General features: G+C 42.2%; 1 protein-coding gene across 1 annotated transcript in view; it reads right to left on the bottom strand.

Moving 5' to 3' along the window:
- LOC311143298 (ADP-ribosyl cyclase/cyclic ADP-ribose hydrolase 1-like) overlaps nucleotides 1–24,313 on the bottom strand; it is a 44,663-nt gene extending 20,350 nt beyond the window's left edge. Inside the window, exons 1-7 of the mRNA XM_084179126.1 lie at nucleotides 23,915–24,313; nucleotides 23,315–23,444; nucleotides 23,050–23,185; nucleotides 17,455–17,537; nucleotides 16,781–16,854; nucleotides 13,703–13,789; nucleotides 13,363–13,446 (exon numbers count right to left, since the gene is read on the bottom strand). Of these exons, the coding sequence (XP_084035252.1) occupies nucleotides 13,363–13,446; nucleotides 13,703–13,789; nucleotides 16,781–16,854; nucleotides 17,455–17,537; nucleotides 23,050–23,185; nucleotides 23,315–23,444; nucleotides 23,915–24,132 (812 nt within the window). The 5' untranslated portion in view covers nucleotides 24,133–24,313. The remainder of the gene's footprint in view (nucleotides 1–13,362; nucleotides 13,447–13,702; nucleotides 13,790–16,780; nucleotides 16,855–17,454; nucleotides 17,538–23,049; nucleotides 23,186–23,314; nucleotides 23,445–23,914) is intronic.
- Nucleotides 24,314–24,674: the final 361 nt, after the last annotated feature.

Below are 24,674 nucleotides of genomic sequence, written 5' to 3' on the forward strand. Positions count from 1 at the left end.
AAGACGCACCAGATATCCTCATCATTGATTTCTCTGCACTTGACTAGTTCCCTGAGAATGAGGGGAATGGGGTACTGATAATAGTAAACAGCAGAAGAACAAGACATAGAAGGGATAAAGACAGGATTAGAATGTATATTCCTGCACAGGCAGGAACCATAACTAAAATACAGAACGGGATCACTATTAAAATACAAGGGTTAAATGGTTATTGGTGTGGGAGGAACCAACACAAGGATTATGGGGAAATCACATGGGGTAACTGGGACCTTAAGATAATAAAAGAAAAAGACAGATGGATCATAGACATAAGAATAACAGCCCAGGACTTAAACAATTGGATGTAGTACTTATAAGTGCTACATTTCCAGGGGGTAGGGTTGTTGAAGTAATTATTCCTTGGGAAAGTGCATTAAACCCTTTACATGTTAGAGCCATACCAAATGCAGAAGAAAGGGAATTGAAGGAGCCGTTAAACAATGATTGGTATAGATGAGTACAATATATTACATTACAAGTAAATAAAGAAAATAGTCTAATATGCACCACATCTCCGTTTAAAGAATTAACAGTAGTTCAAAATCTTCACAGTTACCAGGACTGTGTGCTAGGAATCAATCACAACTTTTTGTAATATTTAGGGAATTCTAACTATAAACAATTTTATGATCAAGGAGGAGAGAAGTGTAAGCAATTGTTAGAATAGGAACAAGGAAAAGGGAAACACCAGAGTAATATCAAATAGATTATGTGGAAATATAGGAATGTTACAATAAAACAATTGGGATTATATAATTTGGGAGAATTCAAGGGAGAATGTGAAACTAGGGGGCGTTTAAACAGATAGCCTTTGGAATACAGGGACCCCGCAAATAAAAATCTATCAGGCAGCAGGATCAAGTATTACAAATGGGTATTAAGAATGAGTGGTGAAACATAATACTTTGTCATATAGTCAATGTTAATAGGGATGTTTTGGATTGGAAATTACCTCAACTGAACTGTTGTGATCTGTCCTTTCCTGAGGTTACTACGGATGGTGTCGTAATGCATAGCAGAGATAATTCGGTCCAGAACGGTGTAAACCTCAATAAAAACCAAAAACCCTCTACCCGGCTGAAGAAGAGCAACAAAGGCGTTGAAGACGTTCCTGTCCGACACCACCTCTGCCAGGAGACCTGAATCTAGCATCAAATCAAAGCAATCAATTGCCTTCTCTTTTGTGCCTTTTCTCTCAAGAATGTGACAGGAGTCCATGTGGAGTGAGCAGGAGGAAGACCTATGCCAATACAATGTTCTTCATAGTTACTGGTTGGCAAAATTGACAAAACCGAATGATGATGGAGGTGGGGCGGCTCAGGTGTGACATTGGAATTGGGGCATTGCCATGGGCAATCCAAGATGAACTATGAAGCTATCTGAAGGACATAAGGAGGACGCCAGAAGATTGAGTGCCGGTAGAGGAAGCAAGTGTTAGTTGAGGTAGTATGTTGAATTGAGGAGTTATTATACACTGCTAAATTGATAGTAATTTAGACTAGGAATGCATTGAGATACTGATCTGTTGTAATTCTCGTTATGAGGAAGGTAATGCTAAAATTATGGATAATACACTGCTCAAAAAAATAAAGGGAACACTTAAACAACACAATGTAACTCCAAGTCAATCACACTTCTGTGAAATCAAACTGTCCACTTAGGAAGCAACACTGATTGTCAATAAATTTCACATGCTGTTGTGCAAATGGAATAGACAACAGGTGGAAATTATAGGCAATTAGCAAGACACCTCCAATAAAGGAGTGGTTCTGCAGGTGGTGACCACAGACCACTTCTCAGTTCCTATGCTTCCTGGCTGATGTTTTGGTCACTTCTGAATGCTGGCGGTGCTTTCACTCTAGTGGTAGCATGAGACAGAGTCTACAACCCACACAAGTGGCTCAGGTAGTGCAGCTCATCCAGGATGGCACATCAATGCGAGCTGTGGCAAGAAGGTTTGCTGTGTCTGTCAGCGTAGCGTCCAGAGCATGGAGGCGCTACCAGGAGACAGGCCAGTACATCAGGAGACGTGGAGGCCGCCGTAGGAGGGCAACAACCCAGCAGCAGGACCGCTACCTCCGCCTTTGTGCAAGGAGGAGCACTGCCAGAGTCCTGCAAAATGACCTCCAGCAGGCCACAAATGTGCATGTATCTGCTCAAACGGTCAGAAACAGACTCCATGAGGGTGGTATGAGGGCCCGACGTCCACAGGTGGGGGTTGTGCTTACAGCCCAACACCGTGCAGGACGTTTGGCATTTGCCAGAGAACACCAAGATTGGCAAATTCGCCACTGGTGCCCTGTGCTCTTCACAGATGAAAGCAGGTTCACACTAAGCACGTGACAGAGTCTGGAGACGCCGTGGAGAACGTTCTGCTGCCTGCAACATCCTCCAGCATGACCGGTTTGGCGGTGGGTCAGTCATGGTGTGGGGTGGCATTTCTTTGGGGGGCCGCACAGCCCTCCATGTGCTCGCCAGAGGTAGCCTGACTGCCATTAGGTACCGAGATGAGATCCACAGACCCCTTGTGAGACCATATGCTGGTGTGGTTAGCCCTGGGTTCCTCCTAATGCAAGACAATGCTAGACCTCATGTGGCTGGAGTGTGTCAGCAGTTCCTGCGAGAGGAAGGCATTGATGCTATGGACTGGCCCGCCCGTTCCCCAGACCTGAATCCAGTTGAGCACATCTGGGACATCATGTCTCGCTCCATCCACCAACGCCACGTTGCACCACAGACTGTCCAGGAGTTGGCGGATGCTTTAGTCCAGGTCTGGGAGGAGATCCCTCAGGAGACCATCCGCCACCTCATCAGGAGCATGCCCAGGCGTTGTAGGGAGGTCATACAGGCACGTGGAGGCCACACACACTACTGAGCCTAATTTTGACTTGTTTTAAGGACATTACATCAAAGTTGGATTAGCCTGTAGTGTGGTTTTCCACTTTAATTTTGAGTGTGACTCCAAATCCAGACCTCCATGGGTTGACAAATTTGATTTCCATTGATAATTTTTGTGTGATTTTGTTGTCAGCACATTCAACTATGTAAAGAAAAAAGTATTTAATAAGATTATTTCATTCATTCAGATCTAGGATGTGTTATTTTAGTGTTCCCTTTATTATCCCTTTAGTGATATTTTTATTATGAGTATAACCTTGAATGCAAAGATTGTGATTGATAGCATAAACATGATATACTTTTGTAAATTTATGGGATTAGTAACCCCATTAGGAGGGATATGATGTATATTCTTTAATAAATTAGAAGATAGAACTGAGTTAATCACGAACATTGAGTTAGAATTGTTTGTTACTGGGCTAGGAATTTTATTGGGGCATTTCACTGTTTGTGTGGGGGAGTAGAGAGAAACTGCCCTAGGGTCAAAGTGCTTGCTCTTACTTGAATCCATGGCTGCCTTTTGTCTCTCTCTTCAAACACAGTGAAGGGAGCGGCACCAGGGTTGAATAGTTTGACCTTTGTCTCTTTGGTATCTCCTTGATTGATTACAGCTTGAGGGGGTGAGGTACAGGGGAGCGGGTGATTAGTTGGAGTAATAGTTCAGCCGTCCTCAGGGACAAAGGAAGTGGGCGGAGCAATAAAAGAGCGGGAAAACTGAAGAGGACTATATAAGATGGAGGGGGACCTTAAGAATGTGTGCTCCTCTGCAGACGAGTATCGGCTTTGTTGGAAACTTTATTAAAGTCATTTCTTGGTGCAACAAAAACTCTGTAAGACCTTATTTGTAATAAAGTATGGTGGTTATTTTCCACAACACAAATCAAAATATATTTTATATTTGAGATTCCTCAAAGTATCCACCCTTTGCCTTGATGACAGCTTTGCACACTCTTGGCATTCTCTCAACCAGCTTCATGAGGTAGTCACCTGGAGTGATTTCAATGAACAGGTGTCCCGTGTAGCTCAGTTGGTAGAGCATGGCGTTTGCAATGCCAGGGTTGTGGGTTTGATTCCCACGGGGGGGCAGTATGAAAATGTATGCACTCACTAACTGTAAGTCGCTCTGGACAAGAGCGTCTGCTAAATGACTAAAAATGTAAAAAATGTAAATGTTAAAAGTTAATTTGTGGAATTTATTTCCTTCTTAATGCGTTTGAGCCAATCAGTTGTGTTGTGACAAGGCAGATAGCCCTATTTCCCACCGTGAAGCATGGAGGAGGAGGTGTGATGGTGCTTTGCTGGTGACACTTATTTAGAATTCAAGGAACACTTAACCAGCATGGCTACCACAGCATTCTGCAGCGATACGCCATCCCATCTGGTTTGCGCTTAGTGGGACTATCATTTGTTTTTCAACAGGACAATGACCCAACACACCTCCAGGCTGTGTAAGGGCTATTTGACCAAGGAGAGTGATATAGTGCTGCATCAGATGACCTGGCCTCAACAAATCACCCAACCTCAACCCATTTGAGATGGCTTGGGATGAGTTGGACCGCAGAGTGAAGGAAAAGCAGCCAACAAGTGGGAACTCCTTCAAGACTGTTGTAAAAGCATTCCAAGTGAAGCTGGTTGAGAGAATGCCAAGAGTGTGCAAAGCTGTCATCAAGGCAAAGGGTGGCTACTTTAACACTTTTGGGGGTTACTACATTTACATTTTACATTTTAGTCATTTAGCAGACGCTCTTATCCAGAGCGACTTACAGTTAGTGAGTACATTACTTTTATTTTATTCATACTGGCGCCCCGTGGGAAACGAACCCACAACCCTGGCGTTGCAAACACCATGCTCTACCAACTGAGCTACATCCCTGCCGGCCATTCCTTCCCCTACCCTGGACGACGCTGGGCCAATTGTGCGCCGCCCCATGGGTCTCCCGGTCGCGGCCGGATACGACCGAGCCTGGATTCGAACCAGGATCTCTAGTGGCACAGCTAGCACTGCCTTAGACCACTGCGCCACTTGGGAGACTACATGATTCCATATGTGTTATTTCATGGTATTGATGTCTTCACTATTATTCTACAATGTAGAAAATAGTACAAATAAAGAAAAATCCTTGAATGAGTAGGTGTGTCCAAACTTTTGACTGGTACTGTACATAAAAAAATATATACAAATGTCTTATCAAACACAAACTTGGTTACACACGTGTCCTTCACTAAAAAAGGTGCAAAAATATAAATAATCTGAACTATTTACAAATGGCATTCGTGTTAGTTTTACATCCCAGGTGTAGATGATTCGATTTCACTTTCACCATAGCTTGTGCATGTCGTGATAGTCTTTGAAGCAGTCCCTCTCTGGGCTTTTCGGCATTGTAGTCCTTCAGAGAAACAGGAATGGGGACATTCTTCCTCATCCATGCCCCATTGGCATTTTTCAACCTCCTTAAGACATGGTTGTTATTGAATGCCTTATGCTGTGTGGTGAGCATGGTTACTTTCCTAGTGTCATTCCATTTCACAAAAAGCAGCTTATTAGTCCTGATCCAACATACAGTGAGGGAAAAAAGTATTTGATCCCCTGCTTTTGTACGTTTACCCACTGACAAAGAAATGATCAGTCTATAATTTGATTGGTAGGTTTATTTGAACAGTGAGAGACAGAATAACAACAACAAAATCCAGAAAAACGCATGTCAAAAATGTTATAAATTGATTTGCATTTTAATGAGGGAAATAAGTATTTGACCCCCTCTCAATCAGAAAGATTTCTGTCTCCCAGGTGTCTTTTATACAGGTAACAAGCTGAGATTAGGAGCACTCCCTTTAAGAGTGTGCTCCTAATCTCAGCTTGTTACCTGTATAAAAGACACCTGTCCACAGAAGCAATCAATCAATCAGATTCCAAACTCTCCACCATGGCGAAGACCAAAGAGCTCTCCAAGGATGTCAGGGACAAGATTGTAGACCTACACAAGGCTGGAATGGGCTACAAGACCATCGCCAAGCTGCTTGGTGAGAAGGTGACAACAGGGTGCGATTATTCGCAAATGGAAGTAAAACAAAATAACTGTCAATCTCCCTCGGCCTGGGGCTCCATGCAAGATCTCACCTCGTGGAGTTGCAATGATCATGAGAACGGTGAGGAATCAGCCCAGAACTACACGGGAGGATCTTGTCAATGATCTCAAGGCAGCTGGGACCATAGTCACCAAGAAAACAATTGTTAACACACTACGCAGTGAAGGACTGAAATCCTGCAGCGCCCGCAAGGTCCCCCTGCTCAAGAAAGCACCTATACATGCCCGTCTGAAGTTTGCCAATGACTATCTGAATGATTCAGAGGAGAACTGGGTGAAAGTGTTGTGGTCAGATGAGACCAAAATCGAGCTCTTTGGTATCAACTCAACTCGCCGTGTTTGGAGGAGGAGGAATGCTGCCTATGACCCCAAGAAGACCATCCCCACCGTCAAACATGGAGGTGGAAAAATTATGCTTTGGGGGTGTTTTTCTGCTAAGGGGACAGGACAACTTCACCGCATCAAAGGGACGATGGACGGGGCCATGTACCGTCAAATCTTGGGTGAGAACCTCCTCTCAGCCAGGGCATTGAAAATGGGTCGTGGATGGGTATTCCAGCATGACAATGACCCAAAACACACAGCCAAGGCAACAAAGGAGTGGCTCAAGAAGAAGCACATTAAGGTCCTGGAATGGCCTAGCCAGTCTCCAGACCTTAATCCTATAGAAAATCTGTTCAGGGAGCTGAAGGTTCGAGTTGCCAAACGTCAGCCTCAAAACCTTAATGACTTGGAGAAGATCTGCAAAGAGGAGTGGGACAAAATCCCTCCTGAGATGTGTGCAAACCTGGTGGCCAACTACAAGAAACGTCTGATCTCTGTGATTGCCAACAAGGGTTTTGCCACCAAGTACTAAGTAATGTTTTGCAGAGGGGTCAAATACTTATTTCCCTCATTAAAATGCAAATCAATTTATAACATTTTTGACATGCTTTTTTCTGGATTTTTTTGTTATTATTCTGTCTCTCACTGTTCAAATAAACCTACCATTAAAATGATAGACTAATCATTTCTTTGTCAGTGGGCAAACGTACAAAATCAGCAGGGGATCAAATACTTTTTTCCCTCACTGTAAGGTCCCCCTCTCTGCTGTTTTTGTCATGTCGTTTACCTTGGTTTTGGGGAAACCGATTCTGTTAGGGTCTTGTGGCACCATTCGTCCTATTTTATTTTTCATGAGGTCTATGAAAAGTGGATGTAGAGCCATCAGACTGGGTGATTGAAACTGCAGTGGGGGTGGTTGAAGAGGAGTGGGGCCTTCGTCGAGTGGTGGACATAGAACCATCAGACGGGGTGATAGACATAGCAGTGGGGGGTGAAGACCTTTACTGGCAGGGTGCTTGCTGGGGAGGGGTGACTCCCAAACGTCAAAATCCTCTGCATTCTCCACTCTGTGGTGAATACTATAAAGGGATATATTGTTGTAAGACACACAGAATTACAGTTGACTAAATTTACAAAACGACATTACTGTAAAGTAAAAACACCAAGCCTAAACCTTATCTGTACAGTGACTCACATAGGTGTGAAGCACACACACAATGCAAACAGTAACACGAGACAAAGGCAGAGGTGAGAAACACAAATAAACAATGGCCATGAGAGTTTAGTGGCCTCTCCAAAGTTACAAGGATGAAACTTAGAACAGCAAACAGTGAACTAATATGAAACATAGACAATAACTACTTTGGAATTCCATAACATTGAAATTACTTGTTACATAGGCCTATGTAAACTAAATCCAAAGCACAAAAAGCAGACAACATATAGTAAATTAGCTATATAAAGTCATGAAAATAATTTACTTACAGATCTAAAAGTGGATCCAATCCTTCTAGAAAGCAATCTTCGTCGGCCGAGTCGAAATCCTCATTGTCCAAAACGCTCCCCTGATCCGAGTCCGACTCCAGTATTTTATTCAAAGCTTTTATGTCTGTATACTGTATTTTTATATTTATTTTTTTTATATCCCCCCTTGAGAAGCCATCTTTTATGCTAAAGCAATGAAATTAAAGCGATGAAATCTGTTTACAATGTATTGTAGCGTGCTCGGTGCGTCTCGTCTCTAAGCCAGGTAGCAATAGTTCGCATTACGCATAAAAGGTTCTAGGCCTTGCTTTGTCCCACCCAAGTCAACTGCACATTTTTTTTTTTCACAAGGTAAGCCAGTTGAGAACAAGTTCTCATTTACAACTGCGACCTGGCCAAGATAAAGCAAAGCAGTGCGGAAAAAACAACAACACCACAGAGTTACATATGGAATAAACAAAACGTACAGTCAATAACACAATAGAAAATCTATATACAGTGTGTGCAAATGTAGTAAGTTATGGAGGTAAGGCAATAAATAGGCCATAGTGCAAAATAATTACAATTATAATTTAGTATTAACACTGGAGTGATAGATGTGCAGAAGATTATGTGCAAATAGAGATACTGGGGTGCAAATGAGCAAAATAAATAATGTAAATAACAATATGGGGATGAGGTAGTTGGGTGGGCTAATTATAGATGGGCTGTGTACAGGTGCAGTGATCGGTAAGCTGCTCTGACAACTTATGCTTAAAGATAGTGAGGGTGAGATATACCTGCTGGAACGCATACATTTACATTTACATTTACGTCATTTAGCAGACGCTCTTATCCAGAGCGACTTACAGTTTTAGTGAATACATATTTTTATTATTTTTTATACTGCCCCCCCGTCGGAATCGAACCCACAACCCTGGCGTTGCAAACGCCATGCTCTATCAACTGAGCTACATCCCTGCCGGCCATTCCCTCCCCTACCCTGGACGACGCTGGGCCAATTGTGCGCCGCCCATGAGTCTCCCGGTCACGGCCGGCTGCGACAGAGCCTGGATTCGAACCAGGATCTAGTTGCACAGTTAGCACTGCGATGCAGTGCCTTAGACCACTGCGCCACTCAGGAGTCCGGGTGGGTGTTGCTATGGTGACCAATGAGCTAAGATTTTTATATTTTTTTTGTATTTAACCTTTATTTAACCAGGTAAGCCAGTTGAGAACAAGTTCTCATTTACAACTGCGACCTGGCCAAGATAAAGCAAAGCAGTGCGATTAAAAACAACAACACAGAGTTACATATGGGGTAAACAAAACATAAAGTCAAAAATACAAACAGAAAATATATATACAGTGTGTGCGAATGTAGTAAGTTATGGAGGTAAGGCAATAAATAGGCCATAGTGCAAAATAGTTACAATTTCGTATTAACACTGGAATGATAGATGTGCAAAAGATGATGTGCAAATAGAGATACTGGGGTGCAAATTAGCAAAATAAATAACAATATGGGGATGAGGTAGTTGGGTAAAACCAATGCTTTTACGGTTACAGAAGTCAACAAATGATAACGCCTGGGGAGTAGGAGTGATACTGGGGGATACAGGGCCTGGGTTAACCTCTACATCACCAGAGGAGGAGTAGAATAAGGATACGGCTAAAGGCTTTAAGTACTGGTCTTCTAGTGCGTTGGGTACAGAGAAAAAAAGAGGCAGATTTCCGGGCGTTGTAGAATAGATTCAGGGCATTATGTACAGAAAAGGATATGGAAGGATATGAGTACAGTGGAGGTTAACCTAAGCGTTGGATAACGATGAAAGAGAGAGCATCACTGGAGGCACCGATTGAGTCGGTCTCCGCGTGTATGGGGGGTGGGACAAAGGAGCTATCTATGGCAGGTTGAGCTGGGCTGGGGGATCTACAGTGAAATAGTACAATAAGAAATAACCGAAACAGCAATAAGCAAGGCATATTGACATGGGAGAGAGGCATAAAGCAATCACGGGTGTTATTCGAGAGAGCTAAGACAACAGCTGGTAATGGCGACAAAGTTTGGGCTGAGGCTAAACATAAACAGGATGCGGTACCGTATAAAGGAACAGTCCAGCAGGCATCAGCTATATAGCTGAGTTATCATAAGGTCCGGTGAACAGCAATAGGAGAGTTCGGAGGTAGTTTGGGGGCTGCTATAGCACTAGCGAGCAAGAGGCCACGGCTAGCGTGTGCTAGCGGGCCGGGGCTAGCAGATGGATCTTCGTGGTCGACGTCGTAACGGGAAACCTGTTGTAATCGCATCAGACGATTTCGTCGGCAGACCAGTCGTGTTGGATCGGCGGGGCTCCGTGTCAACACTAGGAGGTCCCGTCCAGTTGATAGAGAGGTAGATAGCCGGGAGAAGGGCCTGGCTTGCGGCTAGCTCGAGGCTGATTAGCCAACAACAACGTCCATTTGATTGCAGCTATCTAGCTACGATGGTCCGGTGTTAAAGGTCCAGTGAATCAGTGATTCCGGCAGAAAAACCGATATGTTCTGGGTCGATAACGCGCTGTGCAGACAGTGCAGACTGTGCAGACAGTGCGATAATAGTACAGGCTAGAGCTGGCTGGTAGGTAGTGCAGGCCACGGACAATGGTGAGAAACCGCTAGCGGTGGCTAATAGCAAGTAGCTAGTTAGCTGGCTACTCCCATCCGGTAGACAGAGAGGTAGATAGCCTTGAGCCAGGCCCATATCCCGGCTAACTGGTGCTTGCTTCAGGGGCAGTGGTGATTAGCCAAACAGCAACATCCAATTCGGTTGCGGCTAGCTAGTTGCGATCCGGTGTTAATGTCCAGTGATTCAGTTATTCCGGCAGAAAATCCTATGTTCTGGGTGAAAACCGCTAACGGTGGCTAATAGCAAGTAGCTAGTTAACTGGCTAGCTGGTATCAACTGGAGATTCTAGATAAAAGGTAAGTCAATAATAGAATCCGTTCCACATTGAGTGAGGCGGGTTGCAGGAAAGTATATTTTGTAGAAGGATGAAAAGTGTGATAGGGAAATATGTACGAAAAATACAAAAAACTGGCTATTTACACAGACACACAACAAAGAACACGACCGCACTGCTATGCCATCTTACAAGATAACGCAGGGATTTGCCTAGAAGGGATTTATAGATGACCTGGAGCCAGTGGGTTTGGCGACGAATATGTAGTGAGGGCCAGCCAACGAGAGCGTACAGGTCACAATGGTGGGTAGTACAGTGGGGGGAAAAAGTATTTAGTCAGCCACCAATTGTGCAAGTTCTCCCACTTAAAAAGATGAGAGAGGCCTGTAATTTCCATCATAGGTACAAGTCAACTATGACAGACAAATTGAGAAAAGAAAAATCCAGAAAATCACATTGTAGGATTTTTTATGAATTTATTTGCAAATTATGGTGGAAAATAAGTATTTGGTCACCTACAAACAAGCAAGATTTCTGGCTCTCACAGACCTGTAACTTCTTCTTTAAGAGGCTCCTCTGTCCTCCACTCGTTACCTGTATTAATGGCACCTGTTTGAACTTGTTCTCAGTATAAAAGACACCTGTCCACAACCTCAAACAGTCACACTCCAAACTCCACTATGGCCAAGACCAAAGAGCTGTCAAAGGACACCAGAAACAAAATTGTAGACCTGCACCAGGCTGGGAAGACTGAATCTGCAATAGGTAAGCAGCTTGGTTTGAAGAAATTAACTGTGGGAGCAATTATTAGGAAATGGAAGACATACAAGACCACTGATAATCCTGCAGTGCCAGACGTGTCCCCCTGCTTAAGCCAGTACATGTCCAGGCCCGTCTGAAGTTTGCTAGAGTGCATTTGGATGATCCAGAAGAGGATTGGGAGAATGTCATATGGTCAGATGAAACCAAAATAGAACTTTTTGGTAAAAACTCAACTCGTCGTGTTTGGAGGACAAAGAATGCTGAGTTGCATCCAAAGAACACCATACCTACTGTGAAGCATGGGGGTGGAAACATCATGCTTTGGGGCTGTTTTTCTGCAAAGGGACCAGGACGACTGATCCGTGTAAAGGAAAGAATGAATGGGGCCATGTATCGTGAGATTTTGAGTGAAAACCTCCTTCCATCAGCAAGGGCATTGAAGATGAAATGTGGCTGGGTCTTTCAGCATGACAATGATCCTAAACACACCGCCCGGGCAACGAAGGAGTGGCTTCGTAAGAAGCATTTCAAGGTCCTGGAGTGGCCTAGCCAGTCTCCAGATCTCAACCCCATAGAAAATCTTTGGAGGGAGTTGAAAGTCTGTGTTGCCCAGCGACAGCCCCCAAACATCACTGCTCTAGAGGACATCTGCATGGAGGAATGGGCCAAAATACCAGCAACAGTGTGAAAACCTTGTGAAGACTTACAGAAAACGTTTGACCTGTGTCATTGCCAACAAAGGGTATATAACAAAGTATTGAGAAACTTTTGTTATTGACCAAATACTTATTTTCCACCATAATTCACAAATAAATTCATAAAAAATCCTACAATGTGATTTTCTGGATTCTTTTTTCTCATTTTGTCTGTCATAGTTGACGTGTACCTATGATGAAAATTACAGGCCTCTCTCATCTTTTTAAGTGGGAGAACTTGCACAATTGGTGGCTGACTAAATACTTTTCCCCCCCACTGTATATGGGGCTTTGGTGACAAAACGGATGGCACTATGAAAGACTACATCCGATTTGCTGAGTAGAGTGTTGGAAGCTATTTTGTAAATGACATCGCCGAAGTCAAGGATCGGTAGGATAGTCAGTTCCCTGGAAAGCTTATCTCATTGGCTACAACACAGTCAAGGTGCCATAGTAGCCAATCCCCTGTGTAGTGGATGCCTACAGCGCGTAAGCAGGCGACATCATATTCGATGTTGCCATTAAGTCATACATCATCGGATAACATTGGCAACAGGCTAGATTTGTTCCTACCAACCTAAGGATTAATTTCATACCCCCCATGTAGCTATAGCTCAAACACAGACCAAATCGAAGCTTACCTTGTAAGATGTTTGCTGTTTGGTGAAAACGTTGTGTAAAATAAACATTTTGACTCTCGGGGCTGGTGATCAATAACGGTAGGTCACATGCAGACAAATAAGTTATCCTCATGATCTGTGGAGTCCCGGCTTTTGGTGTGTATCAATGTATTCCATGCTTATTTTGTTTATGCTTCACAATGCTAACTGGAACGTAGGTAGCAGCCATCTTGAAATGAGGTCATCGCCTCGACCTGTCCTTATATATTCGTATGCCCATATATGGTAGTAAGTCACACCAAAGATTTTGACACCCTGCTTTTGCAGATAGGGGCTACTGTACTCATTCCAGACTGAATTGAATAATACAATTTTAAAAAATTGGGCCCGAAAATATGGGGACTTTACATTTAAGAGGTTAACACTGTGTTCATTTATCTTTTTTTAACACTGGAGAAATTGCTGTGCACACACACACAATATCAGATGGATTTGTTGTAATCAATAGTTATATTGTAACCTCTTCACTTACTCAGGAACCGCCTTGCAATTGTACTTGAGTTTTGGATCTATCTCTTTCTGTAGGTCCTTTAAGGAGGGATCATCACAGGTTGTCCTTTAGCAGGGAAAGACATGAAACAATTATAATATGTCATAATATTCCATGAAACATAAAGCCTACATGTATCCTATATATAAACAGACATTTGTTCTACTATTTTACATAATCACATACTAGGCACAATGCAGGTGCAGTGATTATGAAAGACATACAAATCAACTATGACAGAAAGAAACACACACACACACACACACACACACACACACACACACAGTAGACATATGTCAGTTTGTCTGGACAAAAAGCTCACCCCTCATTCTCCTTGGTCACCAGGACAACACTCAGGCTCTTCATTTTGGCAGCTTTGAACCTTTTCACCTCGATGGTGGCAAAAATACTTCACATAAAAGACAAACATAGAAATGTGTAAAGATCATGATTTACATTAAATCAATCAACTATGTAGGTGCACTATTGCTTAAGCAAACAAAAACACAACAGTCTGCTAACAATATACGTAGTGTTGTGGCAATAGAGGGGTTCTACATTTTGGTGGAAATGGCAGCTGTGGTAAAAGGATGTTTTTGCTTGGTTGTCTGTGAGTAGGGCTGTTAAGGTGACCGTATTACTGATGGCAGTCAAATTCCACATGACCGTTTAGTCACAGTAATTAGGCGTCTCCAAGCTCTGATGCTGCTGATGGTCATTAGTAGCCTACCAAATGTGCTAACTGCCTGGTACTCAGCACTCTATTGTCCCTCTAATCACTGACGTCAATGCAAATGGAATCGAAAATCTAATCAAACACTTCATGAGAGCCTATGAGCTCATGTTGTGCAACATTTCTATAGGTATGCAATTGCGTGAGAAAAACAGAGCGATGGCCTCTATTAAAAAGAGGAGGGTCCCATCAGCTTTCTATAGGCTAGGCCTGCTATATTTATTTCTCAACTTTCCTAATATTAAGCACATTGCTTCTCCTTACAACAGGATGGCATGAAAATGAACCATTGGAATAGCGTCCTCCATTCGTTATTTAAGTGCATAGATGACATGTATTTTCCCCCCCTGCACCTGTTTGAGACAAGTGCATAATAATGGTCCATTCTAAATAAATAAAAATGCACGCATATATTATTTAGTATATGTAAAGACAAGATTAAATCAAGAATAGTCTGATGGGTGACAATATTAGCCTATCACTTGTGAATGATATATTTGCCCCTGGAAATTCGAGGCATTATCAGGTGCTTGTCAAATTGTGAATGAGAGACTGATGAAGTGTGAACAGCCCATGCAAAAGACAAAGCAGAGCTCATGCCTTTCATGCAACTTTTTTAAAATCATCATTAGAGTCGCATCATGCAGCCTTAGAATGTATTAAAAATCAAAACATATAACCCAATGTTTGTATCACAACTAAAGTGGCCAAATAACTTCTTAAAATTAAGCACATGAATCCGCTTTACAACGGGTGTAGAGCCTACCTGGCATACTTATGCAGCGTGTGAGTTTCAAGTTTGGGGAAGATAATTTTCACCATAAAATGCACCTTTATAATAAAAGCATTACATGCATAATCGCATTTGCAGTCACTTTTGAGAATGGTGTTTTCCTGCTAATGGAACATTCACGCTTATAGCCTACTGCCGTGTGCGCATTGCTGTGCTTATAATGTGAAGAAATAGCCTAATAGTTTATCAACATTTTAAGCTAAACGTTCTGATCTGTTGCGTCAGCCTCATTACTTAAAAAATGTTTTTTTGATGCTAGTGGTTGTATTAATTTGGGATCTATCGTGGTCCTCTGTAGCTCAGCTGGTAGAGCACGGCGCTTGTAACGCCAAGGTAGTGGGTTCGATCCCCGGGACCACCCATACACAAAAATGTATGCACGCACGACTGTAAGTCGCTTTGGATAAAAGCGTCTGCTAAATGGCATATTATTATATCGAATCCCACAACTGTCCCAGACTATGTTTGGAATATTTATTTCTCGCACAGAATAGGTCAACTTTTGTACTATGGGGGATAGTAGATTGACATAGGCTAGTGCTTTTGCTGTTTGTTAGGCCTACTAATCTTATTGGCTGACGAAAAATGGACAGTTCTTCCAATATCTTCAATATGTGCCTTGGAATTGGATAAGGACTCACGCAGTTGCGTCCCCGATGTGTCTGCACTTGTAGCCTGTGAGAAAGACCTGATCATATGACGGACAGCCATGTGAGTGAGAGGTGCTTCAGTGCGCCCAGCCGGGAGAAGGGAATTATAATTATTATCCAAGGGCACAACGGCCACTGGCCGCAAAAGGCATGGATTTTTTTAGGGGGCATTATGGCCACACAAAGGGGATGTCGCCTGGAAATTCGAGTCCTTATTAAGTGCTTGTCAAATTGTGAATGAGAAACTGATGAAGTGTGTACAGCCTGTGCAAAAAAACAAAGCAGAGCACATGCCTTTCATGCAACTTTTTTCAAATCATCATTAGTCTCATCATGCAGCCTTAGAATGTATTAAAAATCAAAACATATAGCCCAAAGTTTGTATCACAACTAAAGTTACATAAATAACTCGAAATTAAGCATATAAGAGTACCTGTTTCTTTGTTAACCGCTCAACACAGAATAGCCGCATGTGTGCACTCCCTCAAATACTTTGGAGAACATATATATCCTTTCTATTTTATTCAGCTCTGTTCAATTGTATTCTTCATACTATAAAATAATGCCACGGAATTCTAAGCAAATCTTGTCTGCTAACTGAACTAGTGTAGCCCACAGCTATTTGGCATAGCCAGATCAGGGCCTTACATCAAGACAACTCAGTATGCTATTCTGTTCTTCTGAAATAGACTACATTTTCTTCATTACATGTTTCTTTAGACCTGTCTAAAATAAATAATGGATTTATTGTGATGGTTTTATTAGACTTTTTTTAAATGTAGATGTTCCAAAGGTCTGCATCAGTGGCTTGTAGGCTATGCGAAATGTGTTTATGTTCATTAACGGTAAATTACCGTGACACCGGCAGTTATTTGCTTGACATTCACCGGCTGCCAAAATTGCAGGACTTCCACAGCCCTATCTGTGAGTATAATTATTTTTCCAGAGCAGAGAATGTCACCATTCAGTTGAAATAACACATTCCATTGCACAGACAAACTTGATAAGACTATCACATTTTTGTGCTGAGTTATTATTGGAGACGGGCTAGGCCAAACACATAAATGTGTCTGAAATGACACCCTATTCCCTATATAGTGCACTACTTTTGAATAGGGCCCATTCCCTATACTTTGGTCAAAAGTTGTGTACTTTATAGAGAATAGGTTGCCATTTAGGACACATCCATAATAGCCTCCTCAGGACCCAGTCATTGCATCTTACCTGGTGGGGCTGAAAGGAGTGGCAATAGATCCATTCAGCATGGCTGTGACATCACCACATGCGGCATCTGCAAACTACCAGGGAAAGAAAGTAACACCCACAGTGAAGAAAAATAACATCTGAATTGCAAAATCAGTTGGAAACAACAAGCTTAGATTTCCAGAACATTTCCAGTGCATCCTACTCATTTTTAACAGGTAACTCACTCCCACCGCTGACTCGTATTGTGCACCCCACATAACTCACAGATTTTGAAAAACAACAAATACTCCCCCACACCTACACTAATCTAGTCTGAAATTATATTGTGAACTTGACTGTCTATAAATAGCAAATTCAACACAAACATTTGTTGTGCTGTCCTGAATTCCAAAGTGTAACTGCTTGAAAGTTTGTAGCCTGCATCCCATCGCCATGTATGACATTGTCCAATCAGGAGAGAGCTAAGAAATGTGTTCCCATGGAGACAGACACAAAGGCCTATTGATGAACAGCTAAGACTGTGAAACCCTTTCCTCTGCTCCCAATCACAGATTGAATTTGGATTGGTTTCTGGCTATCTAATTCATATCAGTACATTTTGTTCCATGCGTTTTGTATTCATGGCTGGTAGGTGTAAGATTTCAAAGCACCTTGGCCATAGCAGGCTCAATAACAGTCTGAAAAGAACTTACCGCTGCTGAGGCCCGATTCCAGAATGAACGAACTGTGTTGTTGACACAGTCTGTCCAGCCTGGGCACCCTGTGGTGAACGTTTCTGAGAAAGCAGACAGCCACACAAGGAAGGAATTTTTATTTATTTATTTTATTTCACCTTTATTTAACCAGTTAAGCCAGTTGAGAACAAGTTCTCATTTAGTGCCTGAATGATGCAGGCACTACAAGGAAACGTTTTCTGACAGCACAAATTTCAAGGAACTTCATAATTGTTTGCTTGTTTCCCCATACTGTATTTACATAATGTAGTGACGGAAGCAAACTGGATCATCCTAGGCTGTTTCATCACATTAGCCTTTGGTCAGAGGACCTGCTGAGGCCCTCTGGCTCTGACCCACGTCATGAGCTATACTGTACTTTATCATGGTCGGATGTATAGTAAGGGCCCATCCCAAATGGCACCATAATCCCTATATAGGGCTCTGGCCAAAAGTATTGCACTATAAACACTCCCCTCCGCATGTATTTGGACAGTGAAGCTAACATTTTGGCTCTATACTCCAGCATTTTGGAATTTAGATAAAATGTTTCATATGAGGCAACAATACAGAATGTCACCTTTTATTTGAGAGTATTTTCATAATATCTGTTTTACAGTCACTTTTATTGTAAGAATATAATGTTTCTGAACACTTCTACAGTAATGTGGATGCTATATTTAACCAGATAGGCCAGTTGAGAACATGTTCTCATTTACAACTGCGACCTGGCCAAGATAAAGCAAAGCAGTGCGATAAAAACAACAACACAGTTACACATGGGATAAATAAAACATACAGTCAATAACACAATAGAAAATCTAAATACAGTGTGTGCAAATGTAGTAAGTTATGGAGGTAAGGCAATAAATAGGCCATAGTGCAAAATAATTACAATTTAGTATTAACACTGGAGTGATAGATGTGCAGAAGATGATGTGCAAATAGAGATACTGGGGTGCAAATTAGCAAAATAAATAACAATATGGGGATGAGGTAGTTGGGTGGGCTAATGACAGATGGGCTGTGTACAGTTGCAGTGATTGGTAAGCTGCTCTGACAACTGATGCTTAAAGTTAGTGAGAGAGATAAGAGTCTCCAGCTTCAGAGATTTTTGCAGTTCGTTCCAGTCATTAGCAGCAGAGAACTGGAAGGAATGGCGGCCAAAGGAGGTGTTGGCTTTGGGGATGACCAGTGAGATATACCTGCTGGAGCGCATACTACAGGTGGGTGTTGCTATGGTGACCAATGAGCTAAGATAAGGCAGGGATTTGCCTAGCAGAGATTTATAGATGACCTGGAGCCAGTGGGATTGGCGACGAATATGTAGTGAGGGCCAGCCAACGAGAGCATACTGGTCACAATGGTGGGTAGTATATAGGGCTTTGGTGACAAAACGGATGGCACTGTGATAGACTACATCCAATTTGCTGAGTAGAATGTTGGAGGCTATTTTGTAAATGACATCACCGAAGTCAAGGATCGGTAGGATAGTCCGTTTTACGAGGGCATGTTTGGCAGCATGAGTGAAGGAGGCTTTGTTGCGAAATAGGAAGCCGATTGTGAATAATGATGAGTGAGAATGTTAGAGGGACAAAGATCATGGGGCGGCAGGTAGTTTAGTGGTTAAGAGCGTTGTGCCAGTAACCGAAAGGTCGCTGGTTCTAATCCCCGAGCCGACTAGGTGAAAAATCTGTCGATGTGCCCTTGAGCAAGGCACTTAACCCTAATTGCTCCTGTAAGTCGCTCTGGATAAGAGCGTCTGCTAAATGACTAAAATGTAAATGTAAATGTATACCCCCCCAAAAAGGCTAACCTCTGTTATTTGTAATGTTGAGAGGTTAGCATGTTTTGTTGTAGCCTCTGTAACTTTCTCAATAATCATTATTCATTCATGATTTTTCTTGATCGTGGTATTATCAGGATACATTTAGAAGTGGTCAAAAACATCTGATATACTCACTTAGAAGGAAAATTACTCCACTCATCATCCACCATTCAGTTCATATTGGGTAAAACTTAACCCAAAACACAACCAAAACAAACCGCAAATGCATCCAACGAGTTTGTAGAGTCACAAGCTTGATGTAGTCATTGCGTGCTAGGAATATGGGACCAAATACGAAACTTTTGACTACTTTAATATCCTAAGGGAATTTGTCCAAATACTTATGACTTCTTCAAATGAGGGGCCTAGGTAAAACAGAAATGTATGAAAATACCCTCTAATAAAAGGTAACATTCTGTACCTTCGCCTCATATGAAACATTTGATCTCAAATCCAAAATGCTGGAGTATACAGCCAAATTTAATAATTTTGCTTCACTGTCCAAATACTTACAGAGGGGAGTGGAGGTGTGCACTATACATGGAATAGATTGCCATTTGGGATGCATCCTAAAACAACCAGTAAATTAGTGGTTTATACTGTACATGTATGGTCTATTAGCTGTCATTTCTTAGATTACACATACAGTGGGGGAAAAAAGTATTTAGTCAGCCACCAATTGTGCAAGTTCTCCCACTTAAAAAGATGAGAGAGGCCTGTAATTTTCATCATAGGTACACGTCAACTATTTGTAGGATTTTTGTAGGATCACAATGAATTTATTTGCAAATTATGGTGGAAAAGAAGTATTTGGTCAATAACAAAAGTTTCTCAATACTTTGTTATATACCCTTTGTTGGCAATGACACAGGTCAAACGTTTTCTGTAAGTCTTCACAAGGTTTTCACACACTGTTGCTGGTATTTTGGCCCATTCCTCCATGCAGATCTCCTCTAGAGCAGTGATGTTTTGGGGCTGTCGCTGGGCAACACGGACTTTCAACTCCCTCCAAAGATTTTCTATGGGGTTGAGATCTGGAGACTGGCTAGGCCACTCCAGGACCTTGAAATGCTTCTTAAGAAAGCCACTCCTTCGTTGCCCGGGCGGTGTGTTTGGGATCATTGCCATGCTGAAAGACCCAGCCACGTTTCATCTTCAATGCCCTTGCTGATGGAAGGAGGTTTTCACTCAAAATCTCACGATACATGGCCCCATTCATTCTTTCCTTTATACGGATCAGTCGTCCTGGTCCCTTTGCAGAAAGACAGCCCCAAAGCATGATGTTTCCACCCCCATGCTTCACAGTAGGTATGGTGTTCTTTGGATGCAACTCAGCATTCTTTGTCCTCCAAACACGACGAGTTGAGTTTTTACCAAAAAGTTCTATTTTGGTTTTATCTGACCATATGACATTCTCCCAATCCTCTTCTGGATCATCCAAATGCACTCTAGCAAAACTGCAGACGGGCCTGGACATGTACTGGCTTAAGCAGGGGGACACGTCTGGCACTGCAGGATTTGAGTCCCTGGCGGCGTAGTGTGTTACTGATGGTAGGCTTTGTTACTTTGTTCCCAGCTCTCTGCAGGTCATTCACTAGGTCCCCCCGTGTGGTTCTGGGATTTTTGCTCACCGTTCTTGTGATCATTTTGACCCCACGGGGTGAGATCTTGCGTGGAGCCCCAGATCGAGGGAGATTATCAGTGGTCTTGTATGTCTTCCATTTCCTAATAATTGCTCCCACAGTTGATTTCTTCAAACCAAGCTGCTTACCTATTGCAGATTCAGTCTTCCCAGCCTGGTGCAGGTCTACAATTTTGTTTCTGGTGTCCTTTGACAGCTCTTTGGTCTTGGCCATAGTAGAGTTTGGAGTGTGACTGTTTGAGGTTGTGGACAGGTGTCTTTTATACTGATAACAAGTTCAAACAGGTGCCATTAATACATGTAACGAGTGGAGGACAGAGGAGCCTCTTAAAGAAGAAGTTACAGGTCTGTGAGAGCCAGAAATCTTGCTTGTTTGTAGGTGACCAAATACTTATGTGATTTTCTGGAGAAGAAAATTCTCAATTTGTCTGTCATAGTTGACGTGTACCTATGATGAAAATTACAGGCCTCTCATCTTTTTAAGTGGGAGAACTTGCACAATTGGTGGCTGACTAAATACTTTTTTCCCCCACTGTACACTACCGGTCATAAGTTTTAGAACACCTACTCATTCAAGGGGTTTTCTTTATTTTTACTATTTTCTACATTATAGAATAATAGTGAAGACATAAACTATGAAATAACACATATAGAATCATGTAGTAACCAAAAAATATTTTATATTTGAGATTCTTCAAATAGCCACCCTTTGCCTTGATGACACCTTTGCACACTTTTGGCATTCTCTCAACCAGCTTCACCTGGAATGCTTTTCCAACGGTCTTGAAGGAGTTCCCACATATGCTGAGCACTTGTTGGTTGCTTTTCCTTCACTCTGCGGTCCGACTCATCCCAAACCATCTCAATTTGGTTGAGGTAAGGTGATTGTGGAGGCCAGGTCATCTAATGCAGCACTCCATCACTCTCCTTCTTGGTCAAATAGCCCTTACACAGCCTGGAGGTGTGTTGGGTCATTGTCCTGTTGAAAAACTAGATGGGATGGCGTATCGCTGCAGAATACTGTGGTAGCCATGCTGGTTAAGTGTGCCTTGAATTTTAAATAAATCACTGACAGCGTCACCAGCAAAGCACCACCACACCATCACACTTCCTCCATACTTCACGGTGGGAACCACACATGCGGAGATCATCCGTTCACATACTCTGCATCTCACAAAGACACGGTGGTTGGAACCAAAAATCTACAATTTGGACTCCAGACCGTGTTTCTTGGCCCAAGCAAGTCTCTTCTGATTGGTGTCCTTTAGTAGTGGTTTCTTTGCAGCAATTCAACCATGAAGGCCTGATTCACACAGAACAGTTGATGTTGAGATGTCTGTTACTTGAACTCTGTGAAGCATTTATTTTGGCTGCCATTTCAGAGGCTGGTAAACTCTAATGAACTTATCCTCTGCAGGAGAAGTAACTCTGGGTCTTCCATTCCTGTGGTGGTCCTCATGAGAGCCAGTTTCATCATAGCGTTTGATGGTTTTTGCGACTGCACTTGAAGAAACGTTAAAAGTTCTTGACATTTTCCGTAATGACTGACCTTTATGTCTTAAAGTAATGATGGACTGTCATTTCTCTTTGCTTATTTGAGCTGTTCTTGCCATAATATGGACTTGGTCTTTTACCAAATAGGGCTATCTTCTGTATACCACCCCTACCTTGTCACAACACAACTGACTGGCTCAAACGCATTAAGAAGGAAAGAAATTCCACAAATTAACAAAGCACACCTGTTAATTGAAATGCATTCCAGGTGACTACCTCATGAAGCTGGTTGAGAGAATGCCAAGAGTGTGCAAAGCTGTCATCAAGGCAAAGGGTGGCTATTTGAAGAATCTCAAATATAAAAAATTGTTTTATTTGTTTAACACTTTTTTGGTTACTACATGATTCCTTGTGTTATTTCATAGTTTGGATGTCTTCACTATTATTCTACAATGTAGAAAATAGTAAAAATAAAGAAAAACCCTTGAATGAGTAGGTGTTCTAAAACTTTTGACCGGTAGATCTGACATAGCACAATATACTTGACATGTTTATGGCTATCACTGTGTTATGTACAGACTGATGGTATGTAGCTCCATTTGAGCCTTACCGTTGCTCTCCTCCTTGCCACACCAGGTCAGTCCATTCATGACGAAGCCGACTAGTGTGTCCTCAAGGGTCAGGAAGCAATCTGTCTTCTCTGTGAAGTCATGCACTATTTTCTTGGTTTTGCTCCAGAACAACATCTGGTGGTGCAATGAAATGTAAAAAAAGTTAAAAATGTTTTACTTGCAGCTGTCAATGAAACAAAACATATGAATATATTTGAGTGGTGTGTGTGTGCATGTGTGAGCGAGCGTGTGTGAGTATCTCACCCTGTTACAGACAGGATCCTGGATCACAGTATGGATAAGGAGGTCATAGGCCTCCATCGGTACATTACATGGGTCCTTCCCCACGAATGCTTGCTCAAATGCACTCCATATCTTTTGACAGTCATTTGCACTGGAACAATCACAGGAATTATCAAGAATAGTATTACAGCATTATCTAGAAATAAAAATATGGCCAATCATTGATTGAGGAAGGAATAGCTCCCTGTGAAACGGTTATTGAATAGGAGAAAACTAAACTGTTTTAACTGTTCGCTCATTGTGTTAAGCTGTCTTGATGTGTATTATAGGAAGAGGGGTAACCGTGAGAGAGTATCAGAGCAGACCTTAAACAAGCTAGCCACCCTGTTGTTACAAGGGTAAATGCACAACCACCTGTGCCATTAAGCAATGCAGGTTCACATACAGACAGGGAGGCTACATCATGAATACACTTGAGTCTACATTTAATTATATTCAACTATGGCAATGGAAATTGAATAAACTGCTGCAAAATTAGTTAACCTGAAGTTTGAGTTACTTTTAACAATATGCTAAAAATATAAATAAATATGCAAAATAAATCAAATAAAAGTGTCTCACCTTGAAGATTTGTTGTTCTGTATAAATGCTTCACATTTGTCAATAATAGTTTTTTTTAGGCTTTCACTCGATGGGCTGGACAGTCTGTGACTGAGCGCTACTCCCAGAGAAATAGCGAGGATAACGACCAGTGAAAATACTGCACATAGACCCATGATTAGGCAGAGGCGAGTCCTTCGCTTTTTCCTTGGAAAACGGTGCGATTCTTCATGCTCCATGGTTACTCCTCGTTAAGTCAACTGTGAAATCGGCGTTCAAAAGGGGTTTGTTTTTGTTTATGTTGTGCCAGTGGCATAGCCTACTGCCTTCAACACCGTCGTGCTCGGAGTTCTATTTTAGGAGTCGGCATTTGGGACAGTATGCTACCACGCGAATACCTCTACTGCGACGCACTGCCTCAATGGCCAAATGACCCTACTTTACGTTTGGCGCTGGTCACGTGATCTATTGCCTGTCTATGCATAGTTTATCTATAGTAACTGTACTGTAGGCTATGTTCGCCATAGTATTATTAGGAAGGCTAGTATAATTAATTCAGCATAGTAATTGTGGTGTATTGAGACATGTATTATGTGTTAATGAGTTTAGATTTTAAATGGTTGCAAATAGCCAATGGGATTTGTATGCAGGAGTTGAGTTATTTGAATAAACAAACGACAATGGGGTTTCCGTTCTTGCATTGAAGTGATTGAATTACGAGATGCAAGGGCGGGAAAAAGTTCAATGATGTATAGGAGAGTTGGGCTGAAGACACTGTAGA

The sequence above is a fragment of the Coregonus lavaretus genome (assembly GCF_964263955.1).
Source record: "Coregonus lavaretus genome assembly, chromosome: 2".
NCBI lineage: Eukaryota > Metazoa > Chordata > Actinopteri > Salmoniformes > Salmonidae > Coregonus > Coregonus lavaretus.